The sequence below is a fragment of the Quercus lobata genome, chromosome 12 (genome assembly GCF_001633185.2).
Source record: "Quercus lobata isolate SW786 chromosome 12, ValleyOak3.0 Primary Assembly, whole genome shotgun sequence".
Taxonomy (NCBI): Eukaryota; Viridiplantae; Streptophyta; class Magnoliopsida; order Fagales; family Fagaceae; genus Quercus; species Quercus lobata.
In genome coordinates, this window is record NC_044915.1 from 2,792,317 (window position 1) to 2,817,949 (window position 25,633).

General features: G+C 38.1%; 1 protein-coding gene across 1 annotated transcript; it reads left to right on the plus strand.

The window, feature by feature from the left end:
* The first annotated feature begins 452 nt into the window (after positions 1-452).
* Positions 453-24,498, plus strand: LOC115971517 (beta-amylase 8). Its single transcript, XM_031091483.1, has 10 exons — positions 453-931; positions 1,875-2,129; positions 3,411-3,491; positions 3,704-3,907; positions 5,653-5,847; positions 6,273-6,437; positions 9,247-9,507; positions 21,829-22,041; positions 22,259-22,478; positions 23,342-24,498. Exons 1-10 carry the CDS (start codon positions 521-523, stop codon positions 23,368-23,370), a joined length of 2,034 nt encoding a protein of 677 aa, XP_030947343.1. The 5' UTR covers positions 453-520; the 3' UTR covers positions 23,371-24,498.
* Positions 24,499-25,633: the final 1,135 nt, after the last annotated feature.

A 25,633-nucleotide genomic window follows, 5' to 3' on the forward strand; every position in this document is an offset into this window, starting at 1 on the left:
AAAAAAAAAAAAATGAAGTGCCCATTCATATATATATTTTTTTAATAAAAATATAAAAAGTTTTATTTTTTGTTTTATCTTATAGAGTTATGTTTGTAAATTTATTTAAACTAGTGTGTAACTCTGTATATATGCACAAGTACAATTAAAAACAATTACAATTATACAGTTGAAATTATACTTTTTTTTATATAAGATGATCAAATTATACATTGTATTAACTTACATTTTTTAAATCATATATTTAAAAAATATGTAATAATTTCTCATTTTTTATATATATATATATATATAAAATTTAGAATTTAATTGACCTTCGACTTTTCAATTTTTGTACTGGAATCTAATTAGATTTAGACTCTTTAATTTTTACATTCAATTGTTTACTTGGCACGAAATTAAAAAAAAAAAAACAAAGAAAGCATGATCTATCTAAACTTAACAGATAGTGACAACTGACAACTAAAAACCACTCGCCACACAGTACTCGCTACCACTACCCAAAAAAAAATCCCCCACCATGGACGAAGACGATACCATTACCACCACCACCACCACCACCACCACCACCACCAACAACTTGGTAGTACCAAACCCGCAGGCCCAAACCCAGACACGCCGGCCACGTGGATTCGCAGCCGTAGCGGCTGGAGGCGCATCTGGAAACAAGGGAAAAAAGGAGAGGGAGAAGGAGAAAGAGAGAACGAAGCTCAGAGAGCGACACCGCCGCGCCATTACAAGCCGCATGCTTGCCGGTCTCAGGCAGTACGGTAATTTCCCGCTCCCGGCGCGTGCCGACATGAACGACGTACTCGCCGCGCTGGCGCGTGAGGCCGGGTGGGTCGTCGAGGCCGACGGGACCACGTATCGACAATCGCCGCCCACGCCCGCACCCGCACCCGCTCCTTCCCAATCCCAATTGCCGCAATTGGTAATTATCGATTTGATACAAAATTAGGCGATAATTTGAAATTCAATTTGGATTGTAATTGTGTTTTGAATTTTTATATAATGTGTATGATTAATGTTTATAAATTGGCTTTTATCTCTGTTTGGTTGCTGAGAAAGTGGATTAAAAAGAGGAAAAATTGAGCTTTAAGTGTTATGGAAATTTTCTTTTCTATACTTAAAGTGAATGGAAAGAGATGGAAAAAAAAAAAATTGAGCTTTGAAAGTAATGGAATTTAAATATATGTTAAAAAAAAACCACTATTTAGTTAGTTAGTGAATTAGTTAGAAATTGGCTGTACTTCTGTTTGGTAGCTGAGAAAGTGAATAAAAAGAGAATTTTTTATTTTTTTATTATTTTTTATTTCTTTTATCTTTGCATGTTGTGGGATAGAAAAAAAATCTCTATTTAGTCAGTCAGTTAGTTAAAAATAAGCTTTGTCTATGTTTGGTTATTGAGAAAGTGAATGAAAAGAGAGAAAAAAAATTGAGCTTTGAATGTTATGGAAAAAAAGACAAACCTCTATTTTAGTAAGCTAAGTTGGTTTGTATGTTAAGGTAACTCATTCTCGTTCAGTTCTTATATAAGTAGAATTTGAACTGGTTTTATTTGGGGGTCACTCTATGGTTCCACATATGCCTATTGTATTCAGTTAGAATTAGTTAATTTGTTAGTGATGTAATTTAGGCATATCAATAATACAAGAAGTTTATTTATCACACTCTATTTTTTGACAATTGGAAAATTTTTGTTTCACACTTGATGATGTACACTCCCGTACACACAATCTACACACTTTCACACAAGGTGTCTGAATGTTTCAAGAATGTTTACATTTAACACATGATGTGTACGGAGAGTACGTAAAGGGAGTGTGATACAATCAAAGCCCTATATAAGTATGCAATTGTGTATGCATTGACAGGCAGCGGCATTTCCGGTTGAGAGTCCACTATCTGCTTCTGCTTCGGCTATGAGTTTGACACATTGTTCTGTCAAACAAACAACAATAGAGTGTTCACCGTCACTTCTTGGAATTGATGACAGCTTGTCACCAGCTTCTCTTGATTCATCTGTTGTAATAGGAGAGAGAGACAGAGAGATGGATACTAAATATACCACTGCAGCCTCAGCCTCTGCAAGCCCCATCAATTCGACTTCGGTCCAATGCGGTATAGAGGTAGACCCTCATCACCTTCATTTCTTTTACCAATTTATTGATATGAATGCTACCTTGCAAACAGGGTTATCAACATGTCTTTCGTTCAAAAAATTTGTTCTACTTTTGTTGGCAATGTCAACTTATTAATTTTTATTTCTTTATTATTATTATTGTTGTTGTTTTTGTTGTTGTAAATCACGGTGATAAGGTTGACCTCTAGGTGAAAGGGGGTAGTTTAATATTTCCTTAATGTGCAAATACCTACATCTACATATACGTGTAGGTGGGTGGGGTGTGATGCAAGAAATGCAAACAAAATTTAATTTACTTTAGTTTTTTCTAATTTTATAAGTCAATTGTTTTTTACTATTGGTCCATTGATTATTCTAAGTGATTAGTATTTTATTTAATCCCTTAGAGAAAGATTATCTTTGTAATGCAATATTTAGGCACACTATTGTACTCCAATGGAGATTGTTTACAGTTTGCTTTGGTAATCAAAAAATTTGTTGGAGTTTCTTCTCTTAGTAGCTGCTGATTCTAGGTGACCCTACGCGCTGATTCTAGGTGATCCTATGTGCAAATTCCTAGGTTTTAGTTGCTTGCTTCAAGCCAATTCCAAACAAGTGGTGCTGATTATTAGATTATTTTATTTTATTTTGTCTAGAGTTACATTCGTTTTGGTATGATGTGCGAGGACAGTTTTATTTTAATTTAGCTTTGTATAATTTTAGAAGTCAATTATATCTTTTACTTTTGGTCTGCTGGATTTATTTTAAATCTTATTAGTTAGTTAGGTTATTGGTATTTATTTGATTTCCAAGAGATAGGTTATTTTTCTAATTCAATAAATAGGCTTTTCTAAGTCAATTAGAATTAGGGTTAACTCCTATTAGTCTATATAAACACACTATTGTACTCCAATGAAGATTGTTCATATTTGCCTGAGTAATAAAAATTATTTTTTGGAATTTTTTCTTCAATTCCTTGGTGCTGATTCTAAGCGACCCTAGGTGGTGTGGATTCCTAGGTTATGCTTCCTTGTTTGGTACCAATTCCAAACAAGCCAAAGTGCTTATTTCAAGGTTATTTTATTTTTCATTTCTTTAATTTTAGAGTTGCATCAGTTTTGGTTTTGTCTTGCGTCAGGGTATGTATTTGTGTGCAAGTGTCACAATATTTTTGGTTCATTGGTCACACACGAGACATTTGTTATCTGATATAATTTTCTGGGGAGCGTCATTGTTGTTTGAAGCTGTCAAGTAAGAAAATATCTGATCAGGTGGTTTATTGGTGCAGCTTATTCAAGATATTCATTCTGGGGAGCATGGGAATGGTTTTACAAGCACTCCATATGTCCCTGTTTATGTAAAGCTTCCGGTAGGTGTTTTTCATTTTCTGCTTTATAATATTTTGTATTGAGATTAATCTTTTGACAAGTGCTTACTTAATTATCTGCTTGCTTTCTTTTTCATATTTTAATTTTTTTTATACATTTTTCTTCTGTGCTTACAAATTATATCATGTGTACTCTATTTTCAGATTTTGTAATTGTTTCTATGAATTGTAAAATCCTTAGACTTCTGTGGCAGACTGGTGTTATCAACAATTTCTGCCTGTTGATTGATCCTGAAGGTGTTAGACAGGAGCTTAGTCATTTGAAGTCTTTAAATGTAGATGGTGTTGTTATTGATTGTTGGTGGGGTATTGTTGAAGGCTGGAGTCCACAGAAATACGTATGGTCTGGCTATAGGGAACTCTTTAACATCATCCAGGAATTCAAGCTGAATTTGCAGGTAGATTCCCTGGATTTAATTGAGTTATGTGTATGGTATTTGGCATAGGTTCAAATATTTTAAACATGTGCATAAACATGTCCAATATAATATGTATATGTTGGTGAGTTTTACCATATCTAGATTCATAGGATGTCACCCATGTACATACAATGTCTTTACTTATTTATTTTAATGCTGGCCATCAATAGATTAAGTACCCCTTATTTGAAAAATAACAAAGTAAAGAGAATAAAATAAAAATGTTGTTTATGTAAAAATTGATCATACATTTTTTTTTCTCATACTTGCAATGCCATTTATCATTTAAATATAAAAAAAGATATGACCCATTCTACTAATTCAAGTAAATATGAAAGATCCCCCCATCTTTGTTGTTTGTAGTTTAAGTTGAATGGTTTGGACCTATACAATTTTGCACTATATGTTCCTCTATTGTTAACTAGAGAGCCTATTGGCGGATTCATTTGTAGGATTGAAATTGTCAAATAAATCTAAACATAAAATCAAATCTTCCCAGTTTACATGAAGAAATGATACACATCACATAAGAACCATCACAAATACACACATACACATATAAATATGTTATGTAATGTATAAAACTAGTGATCACTTGTCTTTCAAAAGAATGGATTTGTGTCATATATTTATTTATTTTAATATATAACTAGTTTTTGTAAGGCGGTGCTTCCTCACGGAATAATTTAGTTTTGATCAAAGTGTGACCATCTTTGATGAGATAGACCTACCAAAAGTTGAAAACATTTTGGAAAAGTTTAAGTTACTTGTGTTCTCGTGTCATCTACCAATTTGGCGAGTCAAATAATAAGAGAGGAACCCATTCTGTTCATGACTTTAATAGAATTTCATGTGTAGATGTTGATTAACTGAACATTTTGTTGAAGATGTTGTAGATCACATCAACCACAATTTTCTGAAAGAAATTTTAGTCACTATGTAGAAGAGTTTCATTCTGTCGACACGTCTTCTAACTTGTTTGACATTAGTCTCGCATAAGTCTAAGTGTATAGGCTCTTCATGCTTGCTTTATCATTTACTAGATATATATTTTTTTGAATATCTTTTTCAATGTTTCCAAACATTTCTAAGTGTTTCTGATTTTTTTACATTCTATAAAGTTGCATTTCTGAAATTTTCGAATTGTATTTTTTCTTTTGATGGATGTAATGGTAGACTCTAACATATTCATAGTGTATCGTGTCTTGGGTCCTAGTGAAAGTCATTCTACTGTGGATAAATTGAGTCCCCTCTCATATTATTCATTTATTTGTAACTGCATTTATATAATTCTTTAGGATTTTTTTTATAAGTAAATTGAAGTTTGTCTTTTTTATTTATTCATAGATACGATAGGATTTGAGGTAGTCCCTTATCAATAAAACATGTTGTAAAAAAAAAAAAAAAAATAATAATGTGGTACTCCCTGAGAACCTACCTTTACACTGTTGTGTGTCTGTTTATTGGTCTCTCGAGTTTCGGCGTATTCTTGAACCCGACCAAGTATAGGAGCTCAAACTACATTGCTACCTAAAATTTTCATGTTAAAAATTCTAATTCATGATTCTTTTCTAATCGGTGAGAATATAGGGTTATTATGGAAACATTATTATGACTGATTTTTATAGGTTGGGTTTCTCTAATTGACAGTTTGTCTTTTTAAGAGAATGCATATTACTCATTGTTGTTGAATAATTTTTAAAATATCTTATAAAATTCCAAAGGTTGTGATGGCATTTCATGAGTATGGAGGAAATGACTCTGGAGACACGTTGATTGCCCTTCCACAATGGGTTATGGAGATTGGAAAAGACAACCCGGATATATTCTTCACAGATCGTGAAGGTAGGAGGAATCCTGAATGTCTGTCATGGGGCATTGATAAAGAACGAGTTCTAAAAGGAAGAACTGCCATTGAGGTATTTATTGAATTGATAAATTTTTCTTTCTTTACTATTGAAGATGAAGCTATAACAAATTTGTGTAATTTTATTTTATTGAACTTCTACTATGACATTGTCGCCACTTTCTCTTGTTAATGTGTATTTTTTTTTTTTTCACAAAATGATACTTCATAACATGAGTCTTTTATGCATAGGACCTGTTGTTCTCAGTTGGAACTCATTTATGCTTTTTGTTGCTCATTAGTAGTCTCGCATTTATGCTTATGTCTATTGTAAATGTTTGTCTTTTTTTTTTTGTTCGAGTCAGTTAATCTCAAAATGGTTCTTCATAACAAGTCTTTTATGCATAGGACCAGTTGTTCTCAGTTGAAAGTTAAAACTCATTTATGCTTATATCTTTTGGATTTTTGTTACTCATCAGCAGTCTCAAATATGTGCAGGTCTATTTTGATTTCATGAGAAGCTTCCGGACAGAATTTGATGACTTGTTTGCAGAGGGTCAAATTTCTGCTGTAGAGATTGGACTCGGGGCATCTGGGGAGCTGAAGTATCCTTCTTTTTCTGAAAGGATGGGATGGAGATATCCTGGTATTGGTGAATTTCAGGTATCTAGTAAACCTAACTGCTCCATATATATATACAACTTCAGTTTTATTTATTGTAACTCTATAGTCGACGTTTTCTTCTGTATATTGTGAGTTTTTATTTTTAAATGGAATAAGAATGCATTAACATCTTCCCATTGCCCTGAAATCCTAGTTCTTTTTAATGTATGGAAAAGAAATGCACTAGGCCATACTACTATCCATTGGGTCATCATTTTATAAGGGTTTGTTTCAGAACCGTTAGTATTGATATATGTGCACACCAATTACCTTTAGGTCAAATGTATTTCCAGGTGTTTTCAATGGAGACGTCCAGGGTATGGAGCCCTCCTCCCCCACTTAAAATGTATCAAAAAAAGTATTGATATATTTACACAAATAATATGATGCCCCTAATCTTTCTATCTCTGACATGGTCCTACTTTACATTGTTACTTTCCAAACTGAAATTTTCACAATATATACATGCAACATAACATGAATGTATACTTACATCACAAAAGCACACATACACTGACAGAAAAATACAAACATGCTAATACTTGCATGGAATACCAAATACATGTTATTTTTTAGAAAACTAATCTAATGATTGGGAAATTTTTGCCTTACCTATCATCTATTAGTTAGCAAGGCCATGAGATATTAATCAATTACATGATATAGCAATCTTATGATTGGGAAATTCTATACATTTGGGAGCACGAGGGGTCTGAGGCAAGGGGATCCGCTATCTCCTTTGTTATTTCTAGTCATGATGGAGGTCCTAAGTAGGATGTTGAAAAGAGTTGAAGGTGCCGGCCTGATTAGGGGTTTCAAGGCTATTGGAAGACGGGGTGAAGGGGAATGTGTCTCGCACCTTCTATTTGCGGATGATACTATTTTGTTTTGTGATGCGGACGTGGAACAGATCCTTCATGTTCGGATGCTTCTCCTTTGCTTTCAGGCTGTGACTGGTTTGAAGGTTAATGTCCTGAAGAGTGAGATGGTTCCAGTAGGGGAGGTTATTAATATTCATGCCTTGGCAGAGATTTTGGGTTGCCGGATTGGGTCCTTGCCAATGACCTACCTTGGTATGCCTTTGGGGGCGTCTCATAAATCCCCCTCTATTTGGAACCCTATATTGGAGAAGATTAATCGGAGGTTAGCCGGGTGGAAGAAGTTGTATTTGTCAAAAGGCGGAAGATTGACGTTGCTCAAGAGTACGCTTTCTAGCCTTCCTACTTACTATTTATCTCTCTTCACCATTCCGTCGCATGTGGCTAATAAAATTGAGAAGATTCAGAGGGACTTCCTGTGGGGGGAGTCGAAGCTTCATTTGGTGGGGTGGGATAAGGTGTGTGCTCCTAAGGTTAATGGTGGCTTGGGTATCAGGAAACTAACTACCTTTAATAAAGCTTTGCTTGGAAAGTGGTTATGGCGGTTTGGGGTTGAGGAGACCCGTCTATGGAGGAGGGTTGTAGCTTTGAAGTTTGGGGAAGAATGGGGGGGTTGGTCTTCTAAGTTGGGTAGGGGTGTTCATGGGTGTGGTTTATGGAGAAGTATCCGAAAAGGTTGGGAGATTTTTAGCAAGTTTATCCGGTTTGAGATTGGGGTGGGGGATAGAGTGAAGTTTTGGACAGATCAGTGGTGTGGGGACTCTCCACTTCATCTTTCCTTCCCGGTTGTGTATGGGATTGTTTCTAATAGAGAGGCTTCTGTGGCCTCATCTCTCGAAAGGTTGGGGACCCAGGCTCGTAGAAGTTGGAAGGTTCCTTTTCTTAGGGATCCTAATGATTGGGAGATGGGAGAGGTGGTTAATTTTCTCCAGACCTTGGATTCTTGTTTACCTCACTCCGAGCAAGAAGACCGCATGGTTTGGAAATTGTCGAAGAAGGGGGATTTCAATATTCGCTCCTTTTACGACAAGCTTCGAAGCCCCTCTCCTTTTACTTTTCCTTGGAAAGGTATTTGGAAGGTTAAGGCCCCTCCGCACGTCTCTTTCTTTGTTTGGACGGCTGCTTGGGAGAAGATTCTTACAGGGGACACTTTGTGGCGTAGAGGTTTTGAGCTGGTTGATTGGTGCATTATGTGTCGTTGCAATGGGGAGACGGTGAATCATTTGCTTCTCCATTGTGAAAAAGCTTATAAGTTGTGGAGCTTGATTTTCAGATCTTTTGGGATTTCTTGGGTCTTGCCTAGATTGGTTGCAGAAATGCTATTCAGCTGGTGGAACTGGTGTGGAAAGCACTCTTCTAGCATTTGGAATTTAGCTCCGTTGTGCCTTTTGTGGTGTATTTGGAGGGAGCGGAATTGGCGAACTTTTGAGGACAGGGACAGATCCGATGACCAGTTGCTAGCTTATTTTTGTGGTTCCCTTTTTGATTAGTCTAGGGCTTGGGGACTCACCTCTAGTAATTCCCTCCCTTTGTTCCTTTGTTCTCTTCACTGTACTTAGTTATTTGTTGTTTCTATTTGTTTTCTTGTTCGCTTTTCTTTTTTGTTTGTTTCTCTCGCTGTACTTTCTGTTCTGCCTCTGTTTTCATGAGGTAGTTTTCTTAATATACTTCTTTATACTTATCAAAAAAAAATTCTATACATGTTTATATCGTCACATTGGTTTTGCAGCAAAAGCTTGCGTGACTACTTATTTGAAATTTGAAATTTGAAATTATGCTCATTATAATTGTATTGAACTTCTGTAGTTCTGTACATGTTTATGTCTAATCTCATTGATTTTTCAACAAAAACCGTGCATTGCTTGTTATTTCAAAATTAAAACTGTGCTCATTATAATTCCTTCCACTTATATTGATTGCATTTATGGCAGTGCTATGATAAGTATCTACAACAAAGTCTGTGCAGAGCATCTAAATTGCGGGGGCACTCATTCTGGGGTAAGTGTCCTGATAATGCCGGTCAATACAATTCTAGGCCACATGAAACTGGGTTCTTTTGCGAACGAGGTGATTATGATAGCTACTATGGCCGCTTTTTCCTCCATTGGTATGCACAGACATTAATAGACCATGCAGATAACGTTTTGTCTCTTGCAAGCCTTGCGTTTGATGAAATAAAAATAATTATTAAGGTAAGCATTGGTGCATCTCAATACATCTATCCAATATATAGTATGTTAAGTTGTATTTTCATCTCTCTGTATGACTTGCTCAAGTCACTAAATTCTGTTGGTGTTCCTTATACAAATTATAACCAATAATCGTTTTAGAGATGCCATTGAAAGTCAAAAGAAAAATCCATAGTATTTTGCTGACATTTCAGGCACTGCCTATCTTTTCACGCCAGCCTCTGTCGATCACAGTTCCTCTCTGAATTAACCTCCATTGCCACTATCACTTTCATTGCCTCCAAAACAAGTCTACCTGTGCTTGAATTTTGGCTGAATTACTGAACTTAGTTTAGGGAGTATATTTGATTTTTAAATTTGGTTCTGGTGGATGAATTGCACCCTGATCATTTCAGTCATTCAGTTGGTCTTGTTTTATGATTTGGCTACTTGTTAGAGTTAGTTTGTATTATTTTTTTTAATCACATTTATTTACATTAGCACTCTTGTAATCATGCCATAAACCCCAATATAAATATGTGCTAAGGTGAGGGATTTACTTATGTAGCCTTACACCTTTTTCTCAAATCTGTTTCTCCCTCCATTCTTCTTTTCTCCTTTTCTCTCTTTAACCATATCTAATTTTACAACTCAACTGTTCTCTTTGATTTAATATTCAGGAACTTGCACTCACATGATGCAGCTACATTGTGCAATTTGTACTAGCCCCATCCTTTTAAGAATAAAGAACATTCCTTTTTTTTTTTGTCCTGAAAATTCTGTCTAATGTTAAAAACCAAAATAATGATATCCATAATTTTATTGCAATAGTCTTTTTATCAATTTTTTTACGTGCAACATGATATAGCCCTTTGTCTTGAGAGACTACAATGAGACTTCCTGTGGAGCGGGTTGGGGGGATGAGTCTAAGCTACACTTGGTTAGTTGTGATAAAATATGTTTGCCTTATCAAAATGGTGGGCTGGCTGTAAGAAAGCTCAAAATTTTTAATGAGGCACTATTGTTTAAGTGGTTGTGGAGGCCAACTAGAGAGGGACTCGTTTTGGAGGCAAGTGGTGGATCTGAAGTATGGCTGTATGGGAGGTGGTTGGTGTACAAAACCAGCCACTGGGACATATGGGGTGAGCCTCTGGAAATTCATCCAGCTGGGGTGGATTAAATTTTCTCAATTTATTAAATTCAAGGTGGGTGATGGTACAAGAGTAAAGTTTTTGTTGGATGTGTGGTGCGATGATACTTCTCTCAAGGAGGAGTCTTTTCCGGAATTATATTGTATTGCTCAGAATAAGGAAGCTCTTGTATCAGATCATATGAAGTTAATTGAATGGTTCGATTTTCTGGCAATAAAATTTTATTAGGCAGTTCAGGATTGGGATTTGGAATCTCTTATGGTTTTCCTGGATCTTTTATATTCTAGTGAAGTGACTGAGGTTTGTTCTTTTTATAATATGTTAGCTCCCATCTGTGGTGTTCAATTCCCTTGGGAAAATATTTGGAAGCCAAAGTCCCCTCTTAAGTGTCTTTCTTCCTCTGGGTGGCTTCTTTAGGGAACATTCTAACAGCAGAGAATTTGAGGAAGCATAATATTATCCTGGTTAGTTGGGTGTTGCATGTGTAAGAGGGATGGGGAAATGGTAGATCGTTTGTTAATGCATTGCACCTTGGCTAGAGAAATGTGGGATTTTGTTTTTGCCCTGTTTGGGATATATTGGGTGATGCCTAGGAGGGTTATTGATTTATTAGCTTGTTGGCAAGGTGGTTTTGGGCGTCATCAGTGTGTTAAATTTGAAAGGCTATTCCTTGTTGTTTGATGTGGTATTTGGAGGGAAAGAAATACAAAGAGCTTTGATGAGTGCGAGAGGACTATGATAGAGCTGAAAGCTTTCTTTACAAAGACACTTCTTGAGTGGATGTCAGCCTCAGGGATGTTTTCTTTTGCTAGTTTAGTTGATCTTGTTGATTTTTGTAGTTTTAGAGCTTTACCATGATGCTCTGTTAGTATATTCTTCCAGTGTACTTGCAGTTAATTTTATTAATAAAGTTTTCTTTATTACCTATCAAAAAAAAAAAGGTACTTTTTCACTCCTAATGTAAAAGTTAATTGGTAACAAATGAGAAGTGCATGGGAAAATATGGAAAGCTTGTTGACATGTTGTGTAACCTATCTCCTCCTTTATCACCACCAGACCACTACTGATTTCTTTGTCAAAAATTGATTCAAACCACCACCAAACAGCCTCTGCAATCATTATGCCATATGTTTTTTTTAAAGTTATAATTTATTATGGGCAAAACTTAGGTATAGTAACTTAGGTGTGGTTCCTTAGGTTCCCCAATTACATCACTAAATGTGGTCAATTTATACATGTCAGCAAACAGTGTTAACCTCATTTTTAACCCTTGCCTGATTTAAAAAAAAAAAAACCCAACCAGCCACCATCACTCTCTTTTTTTTTTGATAAGTAATAAGATTTTTATTAATCAAACTGAAAAATAGAAGAAAGCAAGTACAAGGTGTTCATGATGGTGAACACAAAGAAATGCTACAAACAAACAAACAGCAACAAACAAACAAACAGCACCAAACAACAAAAATAAACTTAATGAGCAATACTAAGAGACGAAATAAACTCCAAGATAGTGGAACAATCTGAGAAGCCCCAACATCTAGCCCAATCAAATAAAGTCTTTTGGCATAGCGCTTGTAACTGAACCAAGGATTTCTCGGTATCCTCAAAAGAGCGCCGATTTCTTTCCGTCCAAACAATTCACATCAAACAGCCAGGAACCATATTCCAAATGTCTGAATTAAATTTTCCCAGCCAAAAACTCCAACAATACACCAAACTTTCCACAGAACCTGGCATGACCCATTGCGTCCCAAAGATTTGAAACATATAAACCCACAAAGAGTGAGCTATAGGACAGTGGAGGAGAAGATGATCCACCGTTTCCTCATTCCGATGACACAAACAACACCAATTCACCAAAATGCGACCCCTAAGCATAAGATTATCCAATGTAAGGATCTGCCCATGAACCGCTGTCCACACAAAAAAAGTGACCCTCTTAGGAATTTTAGCTTTCCAAACACCCTTCCACGGAAAAATGGATACAACTGCACCCCTAATGGTATTATAATAGGACCTGGTATCAAATTTGCCATTCCCTTTGAGACACCAATGAGAAGTGTCACTCCCACCTCCCCTAGGGATTCGAGGTTGAATGCACTCAAGGAAAGAGTAGGCATCCTCTAATTCCCTTTCATGAAAATCCCTATGAAATCTCAAATTCCAAATTCTAACATTACCATCCTCCTGGTAGCATACTACATCCGAGATGCAAGCTTCTTTATCATTAGAACACACATACAACTGAGGATAGAGCCTTTTTAGTGAGTAATCTCCAACCCATTTATCATGCCAGAAAAGAATACGAGTGCCATCACCCACCACTAAGGCCACATTTTTGGAGAAACTCTCCCAACCATCATGAATACCACGCCACAAACCGCATCCGTGAGCCCTTCTGCATAAATTAGTAGTCCACCCCCCTTGACCCTCTCCATATTTGTATGCAATAACCCTTCTCCAAAGACGAGTTTCTTCTCGACCAAACCTCCATAACCATTTCCCTAACAAGGCTTTATTGAAATGCACTAACTTCCTGATCCCCAAACCACCTGTCTCTAACGGAAAACACACCTTCTCCCAAGCCACCAAAGAATATTTAAAACACTCCTCAGAAGTTCCCCATAAAAAATTTCTCTGAATCCACTCCAATCTATCAGCCACAGCTACAGGGATGACAAATAAAGATAGATAGTATGTAGGAAGGCAAGAAAGAGTACTCTTCACCAGGGTAAGTCTCCCCCCCTTCGATAAATAAAGACGCTTCCAACTAGAAAGTTTCTTCTCCATCCTCTCCAAAATAGGGATTCCACACAGATGCTGTTTTGAATGGGGTTCCCAACGGCATTCCCAAGTATTTCATAGGCAGACTACCCACCCTACAGCGAAGAATGGAAGCCAAAGCATCTACATTTCCAACCTCCCCCACCGGAACAATCTCACTCTTCCCCACATTAACTTTCAAACCAGTAAATGCTTGGAAACAAGTCAAAGCCAGCCTAATAGATAACAGCTGTTCTCTAGAAGCATCACAAAACAATATGGTATCATCTGCGAACAGCAAGTGTGAAATGCGTACCCCTATAGAGTTAGATGGCCCCACATGAAAACCACGAAGCAAACCACGATCCTCAGTTTTCTTCAAAATCCTACAAAGAACCTCCATAACAAGAAGGAAGAGAAGAGGGGACAATGGATCACCTTGTCTCAACCCACGAGAGCTTCCAAAAAAGCCTACCGGAGAACCATTCACAATAATAGAGAAGCGAACCGTACTTATACAAGCCTTAATCCATCCCCTCCATTTCACCCCAAAACCCATCCTATCCAACAGATAGAACAATGCATCCCAATTCACATGATCATAGGCTTTCTCAATGTCTAATTTGCAAACCACCCTGGGAACATGGCTCTTCAATCTGCTGTCTAGGCACTCATTAGCAATAAGCACTGAATCCAAAATTTGTCTCCCACCAACGAAAGCATTTTGAGACTCAGAGATGAGACTATCTAGCACCACCTTCAATCTATTTGCCAACACCTTAGACAGCAGCTTGTACACACTCCCAACCAAACTAATAGGCCGAAAGTCCTTAACATCAAAAGCATTATTTTTCTTGGGGATTAGAGTGAGAAACGAGGCATTTAAAGAACGTTCAAACACTGAATACCTATGAAAGTGCTTAAAAACAGCCATGACATCCACCTCCACCACACTCCAACATTTTTGAAAAAAAGCCATAGTGAAGCCATCTGGACCTGGAGCTTTATCCCCCTCCATCTCCATCAAAACCTGGGTAACCTCTTCTTTAGAGAACTCCTTCTCCAAGGACATCCTCTCATCCTCTCCAATGCAAGCAAAATCTAGTCCATCCACAGTTGGACGCCATGTATCTGTCTCAGTGTATAGGTTTTGATAGAACTGAACCACTTGAGCTTGAACAGATGACCCATCCTCATATAAGACACCATCAACCTCGATGCTTTTAATGTGATTAGCTCTTCTATGAGAGTTCGCTAATCTATGAAAGAACCGGGTGTTGTTATCTCCCTCCTTCACATACAAAGCCCGAGACTTTTGTCTCCAAAAAGTCTCTTCTAAAGCAGCTACAGCTGCAATATCTCCTTTAACCTGAGTACGGCGGGATGCTTCCTCATTTGAGAGGCCCAACAATTCTTCCTTAGCATCAAGCCCCAATAATTCAGACAGCAAACACTTCTTCCTAAAGGCCAAATCTCCAAAATCCTCCTTATTCCACTTCTTAAGGTCTTCTTTAAGAGACTTTAATTTTTGAGCTAGGACGAAACTTGGGGAGCCCATAAAGCTATACCCCTCCTACCAATGTTTAACTCTCTCCACAAAACCCTCAACTTTGAGCCACATATTCTCAAACTTAAAAGCACATCGCCCCTTACCCACTCCCCCAGCTTCTACCAAAAGCGGACAATGATCAGAAATAACACGAGGGAGCACCCTTTGTGACACATTCCCGAAATGATCCACCCAATCCACAGATACTAGAGTCCTGTCAATACGGGACATAGCTTGCAACTCAGCATCTCTAAACCAGGTGAAAGCAGCCCCATCCAATGGTAAATCCACTAGATAATTGCTCTCAATAAAGTCCGAGAATGCAAACATGGCTGGGCTAAAAGACTCACAACCAAGCCTCTCACAAGGGTATCTAATAATGTTAAAATCACCAAATAAAAACCAAGCTGTGTTCCACCTAACACGAACCCTGGACAGCTCCACCCACAAAGCAGCCCTATTGTGATCAGCATTAGGACCATAAAGACCAGTGCAGACCCATTCAAAACCGTCCAAAACTCCCCTAAGAAGAACACTAACAGAGAACTGACCAATAGAAATATCAATTTTTTCGACCACCCGTTTATCCCAAATCAGCACAACCCCCCCAGATGTTTGAACCGCATCCAGAACCGCCCAATCAATGAAGGGACTACCCCATAAGCTCCGCACAAGAGCAGAATTTAAAGAAGCAAGTTTAGTTTCTTGCAAACAAACAACATCACATCTCCATTCCTTCAAAAGATTCTTACACACCTCCCTCTTCTGGGGGTTATTTAACCCCCTAACATTCCAAGAAAGAAGTCTTAAGGACATTGATAACTACCAATAGCCCCTGAACCAGATGACAAACCTCTGTTCCGAGAGTAAGTCCTTTCATAATTTACTGAAGAAAACAAACCCCGCAATTCCCTAAGACCTTTCTGTCCAGCTTTATCAGGTCGCCTAAAACAACCTTCTTGGACTACCTCAAGACACTCCTGCTCTAATAATCGAAATAAAGCCACACACTGAGCCTCATGTTTAACAATAGGAAAGCCCACCATTTTGCAGAAGCTCTTCATCATTGTAGACACCCATTTTGAGTGTTCCGCCTCTGATGCAACAATCTCACCTTCCTCCGCCACTCTAGGGACCCAACAAGCCAACGGAACACACTCTAGTGGACTGCTGTTGTTCTCCCCATTACCCAAACCTCTGGTAACAGCCCCACTAAGCCCCTCTGATTCACAAATGCGCAAACCGTCGGCATTCACAACTACCGACGCTGACATACCTGTTTGGGAGTCACACCCCTCAATGTCACTTAGGCTTTGGACCTTCGAAAGAACTTCGTCCACCTCCTCAGACCAAGGGTCCCCCTCCCTACCCAAATGGTTCAGTGGAGAAAACTGATTGGACACCATCCACTGTTGCCGATGGAGAGGATTACCACTTACAGAGATGGTATCCATCGACAACACCACCGGGTGTGGACCCATCTCCATTCCTTCGAGCTGCCCAGGACTGGTTAAGTCCACTTTTTGCCTCTGGTCTTCCCCAATCTGCCTCACCGCCACCCGATCAGAATGGGAAGCCACCGAGACCGGGGCGAGAACCTCCGGGACAGGGCAAGAAATACTTTCAGCCCTCAACGGAACCTCAGAAACCACCGTCGGAGCTTCGGGAGCCACCGTCGGAACCTCGGGAATCACCGTCATAGCCTCAGGAACCACCGCCGGCACCTCCGGAACCACCATCGGCTCCATCGCCGCTACCCCAAGTGCCGTCGAGGTCCCGCCTGACCCACTCATGCCGTTATCGCAAACCAGAGACTCGTTCAACCCATTTGGATCTAAGATTGCCTCTAAATGGGTTTTAACAAATGGGTAAGCTAAGTGGGCTTGGGCTCGGGCTTGGACATGGGCATGGGCTTGGGCTTGGGCTTGGGCTTGGGTCTGAGAAACCACAGGCCCCACTACCGTAGGCCATTGTGATTTCACTGGGTCCGTCCATGAAACAACTCTTTTGCCTACTGGGTTCCCACTTTTAATGGGCTTAAGAGAATTCTGTGGGTTCAACCAAGACACCACTCTTTTACCCCCTTCAGGTACAGACACTTTCAGCGCCAAAATGTCAGTAGTCAACTTAAACAAGAAATCACGCGTGGGTCTGCCATTTTTGTTAGAAACTGTCACCACCGTTTCACCCTTGAGCACGTTATGTCCCAAAATAGCACTAGAATTTTCAAAATTCCTTAATTTCCGCTGGTTGCCAGTTTTGATCAGTTTCTTTCCATCCTGGCCACCACCAGCCGACGGACCACCACCATCATCTCCAACGGAATTCCTCCCTTCCACCTGAGTAGTGTTAGAACCAGATAGAAAACTATCTAATTCTTTTGAAAACAAACACCACCCAGCCCGGTTTGAACTCGCAGGAACCATAACACAACCACGTCGAGTTCCACCAAAGAACACAGCAATGTCCACAAAAATACCAGCCTTATTCGACCTTCCCCGGAATTCACAAAACTTATTGTTATCTCTATATCGTTTATAAAACAATTCCTTACCTGGAACCCAATCACGGATATCGGCAAAACAAGAGAGAATCCATTTCAAACCCTTACGACTCAGCCAAACGGAATTTTTAATATTCCGACGACTTTCGTGTATAGCATAAGAGTCAGCCCTTCCTCCGTCAAAGGAGAATGAAAAGGATTTGGAGTCAATGCGAAAATAACCTTTACTGCCCCCCCTGACCTGGGGAGAAGGTTTGAGAGCTGAGTTGGGGAGAGGGACAAAGTTGGGAGGAGGTGTGGGTGAAAAGGTAGTGGTTGGTGTAGGCACTAAAGGTTGATGTAACGGCAGGACCGAGGAGGATGGGGTGGGCAGTGAAGAAGTAAGAGGTGGGCATAAAGGGTGGTATGGCAAAAAACCAAAAGGTGATGGAAACGGTAAAGGAAAGAACCCAGGGAATTGAGGAGATGACTGGTTGTGAGGCAGTGGTAGAGAGGGGAGCAGAGGAGGGAAGGGTGAAGGCTGTGTGGCAGGGAGGGAGGTGGTGGTCATTTAGGCTTTGTTTGGTTGGGAGGATGGAAAATGTTGGGAATGTTTGTTTGAGTAGAAAGAATACCATCACTCTCAAACCTCAACCTCCTCCTCCTCCTTCCCTCACAACCTCTCTAAGCTCCACCACTCTGTCACTGACATCCTCTCCCTCTCCGGAAACGTCTCCAGTGTCCCCTTGAAGACCAAAACCCTATCAACCCAAAATCTCCAACACTACTAAATCCAATCCAAAAAAAAATAAAAGGAAAGGAAAACCCAGAAGCAGATGAATCCAGTACAATACCTTAATCAATTCACTGAAATCCAACCCATGAAAAGCAAAACCCAGAAGTGAGAGATTTTGACACAATCAGAAGACTGGTGTTGGTGAGCGGTGGAGGGGAGAGAAGTTTTGGGATTGATCCAGGTGAGGCTTAGTGGGTGGTGGGTTGGTGATGCCTCCATGACATTGGAGGACGAAAGCCAAGGTTTGTGAGTGCAAGAGGAAGGAGGTTTAGCGTCGATGGGGTTGTGGCGGATGTCAATCTCGAGATCTTCTTCTGCTTGGGAACTCACCTGAGAGGGAGAGGAAGTTGGTGGCGGTGTTGCAGAGCTTAGAGAGGTTGGGAGGGAAGGAGGAGGAGGAGTGATATCTGGCCGGGTTTTTTTTTTTTCAATCAGATGATTCAGATCTAAAAATTTGTTAGGGTTTAAGTTGAGGTTAACACCGTTTATGTTTATGTGTATATATTGACCACGTGTTGTGATGTAATTGGGGAACCTAAGAAACCACACCTAAGGTATTGTACCTAAGTTTTGCCCATTCATTATTTTCTAAATAATTTTTATGTTGAAATTTAGAATGAATGGGAAACTGAGCATGTTCTGCTAATAGGTTGATCCAATCTCAGTCTTTGATACTATAAGATTAACTTAATATGAATACTGTGGTGGAAATGGCTGAGTGGTTCTTTGATGGAAAAGTATGTTGGATGCAAGGTGGAGCAAGAGAAATGGTGTTGGTGGATGCTTAAAGATGATGATAGGTGGTTGTGGCTGGGTCTTTGCAGACATTATGCTGCTCTTTTGAATAGAACCCCTAATCCATTCAAAGTCCAATTGATATACCAGAATACAAAAAATTGAAGCTTTGACATCATATAAAAACGTTTAAATCTCATTCAAGACAGTGCTACAAAGGAGATTTCAGGTACAGCTGTCTAGGTTGGGTGGGGGGGGAGAGAGCAAGATTTTTTTTCTATTACAAGAGAAAGAAAGAACAAGTGAGCACCTTTACGGGTGAATTTGGTTCTGCTGGCATATTTGTGCAGAACCACCATAAATCACAAGAAACAGTTCAACGAAACTTCCTTCAAATAAACTAGTATTGACCAACTGATTTTTTTTTTTTTGGGGGGGGTGGGGGGGCAGTGCTGAATTTGGTTGGTTGAGAAAATGAGAAAGCTTCCCTTTACATAGAAGTTTGAGGAGCCATTACTTTAAAAAAAGAAAAAAAAAAAAAAAAAAAAAATTTACTTCAGTTGTATAAAAAAGTGCTCAATGGGGTTTGTGCTTTGTAGCTTTATTTTCTTTGCAAACCGTTTTATGTGTGTTGTTTCAATAAAAAAAAAAAAAACATTTTTAAGTTTTAACTGCAAGTGATTTATAGTTTTAAGTATAAAATGTGTTATAATTTTATGGAATTTGAATTTTATTTTTAAATTCTCGTTTTACCTTATAACCTTAATTTAATTCATCTTCAATTAGACAATAAGGTTATTTTTGGAAGTACAGAAAAGTGCACCTTAAGAATTCTATTCCAATTTAAAATTGTCATTATTAATTCATATTCAATCACATGTATTTGTCTCCACCATTCCACCCTATCCAAAATCCTACTCTTTGTCACCTCCTTAATTAACATGTCTTTTTTTTACTACTTTTACTAGTATGATATACACGACTTTCATAATTTACTGGATGGGGTTAGATTCGTCCTAACCTGCAATTTGAGCCCGATTGGGCGAATCCAGTCAAATTCTGATTTTGCAGGTCTACCCAGCCGACCAGCTACCTGACTTGATTGGACTAAATTACTATTTAGCTTTCTGATCCCTGGTCCCAAGGATAAATTACTTTCCTAGGGACCATTTAATATACACTTAGTTGTTATCTATTATAATGTTTTTTAAAGTTTTTTAGCTATGACTTTTTGGAATAAATGTACAAATATGTACTTAAATGCTATGGGGACCTTTCGATCATCTTCTTATAGACACACAGCATATATGCAACACCTTATTCCCATAACTTTTGAGGTCAGTTATAGATCCCCAATGGACTAGTTGGGGTCAACCACGCGTTTTCTTCTCCACCAATTTACCTAATCCCAAATCATACTCTTTGTACCTCCTTAATTAACTTGTCACTTTTTTACTACTTTTATTAGTTTTTAAATAAATGTCTTACATAATTTACTGAATGGGGTTTGATTCTTCCTAACATGCAATTTAGGCCTAATTAGGCAAATCCAGTGAAATCCTGATTTTACAGTTTAAACCAGGTACCTGACTTGATTGGACCGCATTCCTTTTTATCTTCAGATTTCTTCAATGTTATTTATTTAGTTTTCTGATAAGGAAGATAAAGTTAATTCCCTAGGGACCATTTAAAATACACTTCGTTTTATCTAGACTAAAATGCAAAACTCATCCTCTAAGTTTCACTAGAATTCATTTTAGTCCTCGAACTTTGTTTTCGTTCATTTCAGCCCTCTAAGTTTCAAGTTTATTCAATTGAAGTATCTTCGTCAACTTCTGTTAAAATTGTTTTTTAAAAAAAATCTAGAAAATATTTTTCAATCATTAACTGAATTTTTTTAATCAGAAAAAAATAAAAAATTTGGACAATTAACTGTAACATTTAACAAAAGTTGATGGAGAGGCCATAATTGAATAAATTTGAAACTTAGAGGACTGAAATGAACGAAAGTAAAGTTAAAAGACTGAAATGAATATTGGTAAAACATAGAGCGTGAGTTTTGTATTTTAGCCTTTTATCTATTATGATGTTTTGTAAGTTTTTAGCTATGAAAATTTGAAATTAATGTACATGTGCATACTTGAATGCTTTAGGGACCTCTCAAACATGGTATATTACAAGTTTCAGTTTTTGCTCCTGCTCCCACTTCCAATCATGCACCAACTCTGTGTTCTTGGGGCTTAGTGTGCTTGTCTTTGTCCCTGCTCACTTTGAAATGAAAAAGAAAAGAAAAACAAAAAAGAGGACCTTTTATCACTGTGGATTTTTTAAAAATTGTACATGATTCCTACCGATGGAAGGTTCTGCCTATAGACCAATCTTATGGTGGGATGGTGTTTGATTCTGGTTGTGGTTCATGCTTGCATTAGTTGAGATGCACCAACACTGTGTTCTTGGGGCTTAGTGTGCTTGTCTTTGTCCCTAGCACACTTTGAAATGAAAAAGAAAAGAAAAACAAAAAAGAGGACCTTTTATCACCGTGGATTTTTTAAAAATTGTACACGATTCCTACTGATGGAAGGTTCTGCCTATAGACCAATCTGATGGTGGGATGGTGTTTGATTCTGGTTGTGGTTCATGCTTGCATTAGTTGAGAATGTGCAGTCTTTTGAGAACTTATAAACTAGGACATAACCATGACTGGAACCAGAACCATCCCAGTTAGGAGGTCGTGTTTAATAATTATGGCCATTTAGTCTTCGAAGTAGATGCTTGGTGATAGTGTTTCTTAATGAATATCTTATACTGGAGTTCATGCACGTTAATAAATAAACTATTATATAAATTTATAAAAGATTCTGATGTGCAGGTTCCTGCAATTCATTGGTGGTACAAGATTGCTAGCCATGCCGCGGAATTAACAGCAGGATTCTATAACCCAACAAACCAAAATGGATACTCTCCAGTTTTTGAGGTCCTGAGAAAACACTCGGTGACATTGAAGTTTGTTTGCTTGAGATTGCAAGTTTCTGGTCTGGAAAATGATGAAGCATTGGCTGACCCAGAAGGTTTAAGTTGGCAGGTGATGGCCTCGTTTATTGCCTTTGGACTTCCCAGTTACTCTATAGGTTACTTATATATAGGTTTTTCTTTTGAGGGTTAACACTAGCAGCCTTTGACATACTACCTAGAATTGCATGTTGATGCCGTGCATGTTCAGTTAAATATTTTGTTTTGCTCAAATATGTGGATGGATTAATCTCTTCAGTATAGGTGATAGATGCTGATTTATTTTACAGGTTTTGAACTCGGCCTGGGATCGAGGATTGACTGTAGCCGGTGAGAATGCACTTTCATGTTATGAGAGAGAAGGGTACATGAGAATTGTTGAGATGGCCAAGCCAAGAAGTGATCCTGATCGCCGCCATTTTTCATTCTTTGTTTACCAACAGCCAACCCCTTTGGTTCAAGGAACAATTTGCTTCTCAGAGTTGGATTACTTCATTAAATCCATGCATGGTAAGGATTCTTAGAGTTAAATCTGATTTGCTCTAAAATATTTTGTAGGATTGGACAAATCTTGACAAAAACTTATTCCACTGTATGCTTTGCATCACCAATGAACTCTAGCACAAATGATACTTCCTTCTCCCATAAGAAATAGTGGAGGTTGAGGTTGTGAGTTCAAAACCTAGTGGGTGCATATGTTTGTGTATACACACACGTGCGCGTCATTATCTTCCCTCTTAAATTTGGAATTAAAAATAAACTTTTAATGTTTCCTTCCTTGAATCTCTCAGTTGTTCTATTTATTATTATGAACAGTTTAATTTCAATTGTTCTCATTTAATTCATTTGAATTGTTTGTAATGCAATTTAAGATATAATGTAGTCTTTTCCTGTGTTTATAGGACATCTTTGAAGATTTAAAAATTTCCCCTTAAAGAGTTAATGCCAGCTGAGTATTAGGGGGGGTGGGGGTGGGAGTAGATTTCTTTACATGAAGCAATTTCTTTTAACCTATGACACCAAAGTATGTCATGGTATGTGTCAACTTCAAAGCCTGATTATATGTGACATGGGGTTAATTTTCAGACTTCCCTAGTGTTTTTGGGGGAGATGGGGATGCTTATGCATTAGTGTTAGTCCCTTCTACACAGTTTGATTATGATTCACTTGTCTGCATGTGTATTTTATATGAAATGAGGATACTAGTGAATCTTCGACCCACATCTACTGTCAACCCACTCTTTTTCCACTGCGGCACTGCCCAATGTGCATAATGCTAAAACTGCGGTCTTATCATGTTAATTCTCATGAGAATATGGTAATCAATGTTGACACTTCCCCTTTTAATGTCTTTTGTTGATTATCCTTTGCAGGTGAGATTGCAGGTGATCTACTACCATGATAATGTGTGGATCCTTTTTTTCCTTATGAATGATACTATTAAAACAAGCTGGTTTCAACTTGAGGCCATTTAAGGGGACGAGTGGCATGTAGGCTACTGATTTTATGGTGGCTTAAACAACCCGTGCAGTCTAATTACCTGGTGTCTTAGATTATTCTATATTATAATTAGAATTATGTCTCCGCTTGCTAAGGCAAGGGCTGAGGTAAATGGGTGTTTAAAAAGTCAGACGTCAAAAGAATTTTATGTTCACTAATTCCAGTCATTGTACATAAATTATGTTAATTACTTGAGAAGTTTCATGTATTCATATGAGCAACCACAGTCAAGAAGGCATTGTTGATAAGGCCTAGTTGATGATGTATTAGCACTTGAAGTGGCAAAAGTTAGTGATTTAATAGTAAATTCTTGCAACTGCAATCTTCAATTGATGAGGCTCACTGAATACTTGGAAGCAAGCTGGGTCTAGCCATCTAGAGACGGGTTGTCCGCTTAACCCAGAGAGAATTACGCCATCAGTGTAAAAGGAGTTCCATGGACAACGAAGATTTGAGTGCCAAAAACAGTTCTGCTGCAAGTGATTGCTGGGTAATCTCCCTAGGAATAAAACCAAAAAAGCCTAGGTCTTGGCAGTGATCCTTATTGGTTGAGTTTGCCAGTGATTGGCCTTGGGCCTCTCATTATGGTGTTGGGTCGAATTGGGTGGCTTTAGTTCCAAGCAGTGGCAACAGGACCTACTAATGGTTGATTCTTGTGACTAGACTTGGTGCTACACCTGTGATGGCCTCGTTCACTTCCTCATTGTGTCTTCCTCACATGATATCATTGTAAGCATTTTTTCCTACTCTATGTGATGGATTTTTGACGGTGGTGGTGGGGTGGGGAAATGAAGCGGGCAGGCGTCTTTATAGACGAAACTTGGCTCTAATACCACCATTGGTCCCTTGTGTATGGCAGTCTTGTTTAAAGTAGTGATCATTTATGGCAAGACTTGTGTTTTTGCGAGGCCAATGATGGTGTCAGAGCTGAATGCAAATGAAAGTACTATTATTTATAGGCAAACATGCACTCCTTGAGAATAGACATATTTGTAATAGACGTATTCATTTAAGGAACAAGTTTATCTAATTCAAGAGTTTCAACCTTACCCAAAAACTCTCTAATGCATCTGTGAAGCAACATCATTTACTAAGCAGAAGTGGAATTATTACCAATGGTTAGGGTGCCCCATATTATAGTGTGATTGCCCATTGCAAGCAAAAATTTCTACATCATTTGTAAAATTCCTCTGTATCAAACCCATTTCCTTGCTTAGTATCATAATTTCATTATTGTCTCATAATTTCATAATTGTCTCAAGGTATGACTAGTAAAATGCCCATGACGAGCAAACATTAGGGTTATGAGTAAAGCCAGACAATATTTTTCATAATTAGTGAGTTGGTAAGTTGTTAATGATTTTTATATGAATCATTTACTAACGTGACTATTGTTTACTGTTAAGAATTTATCACCTTGGTATTTGTGAAATAGATTTTGAAAAATATTGTGACTTGAGACTTATTGTAAGGTCACACTACAAACATTAAGGGAGATAAAAAATCTACTTTCATACACATATTGTAGCACATAGCCACATACATACAACGGTAACCAAAATTGAATGGCTAGTGATTGATGAGCGGTTAGCAAGTACATATGTATTTCTTGTAGAATTATCGATATATCACACACTTGCATCAGATTGTTAAAGAATGACCCCATAAACATGAGAGTATCTCATGAAATAGTCTCATGGGACATTTCTCTCACAATATGTGAAACCTACACATGCGAGAAATGTCTTATAAAGCTGTCTCATAAGATAATTTTTTTACAATTGGGTGACAATTTATATTGAAAGTAGAAAACAAGAAGACATTTCAAGAGTTACCATCCTAAGCACAATTTTAAATTCAAAGTAAAAAAAGGAAAGTTTAAAGCAATTGCATCGTTGCTTCTAAAATTTTCTGTCTATATTACAAAAAGAACATATTTTTTTCTATTTTATACCATCATTTTTACTAAGCACCCATATCAGTTTATTTATTCTTCATCCTCTTTTAAATAATCATTTTTGTGGGGCCAGAAAATCTGCGACCCTGGCCCACTTTACATTAAGGCCCAAAGCCTAAGCCGAGGAGAGCAATTGCCAAGGACGCATAATGGAAATCCAAAAAAGGGGGGCTAAAGATCTGGCCGAGGACGATCTTATGCTCGGCAC

Coding starts and splice junctions, on each gene's coding strand:
- LOC115971517 (XM_031091483.1), top strand. CDS start 521: ATGGACGAAGACGATACCATTACCACCACCACCACCACCACCACCACC. Junction 932..1,874: donor AATCCCAATTGCCGCAATTG/GTAATTATCGAT, acceptor ATGCATTGACAG/GCAGCGGCATTTCCGGTTGA. Junction 2,130..3,410: donor CGGTCCAATGCGGTATAGAG/GTAGACCCTCAT, acceptor TTATTGGTGCAG/CTTATTCAAGATATTCATTC.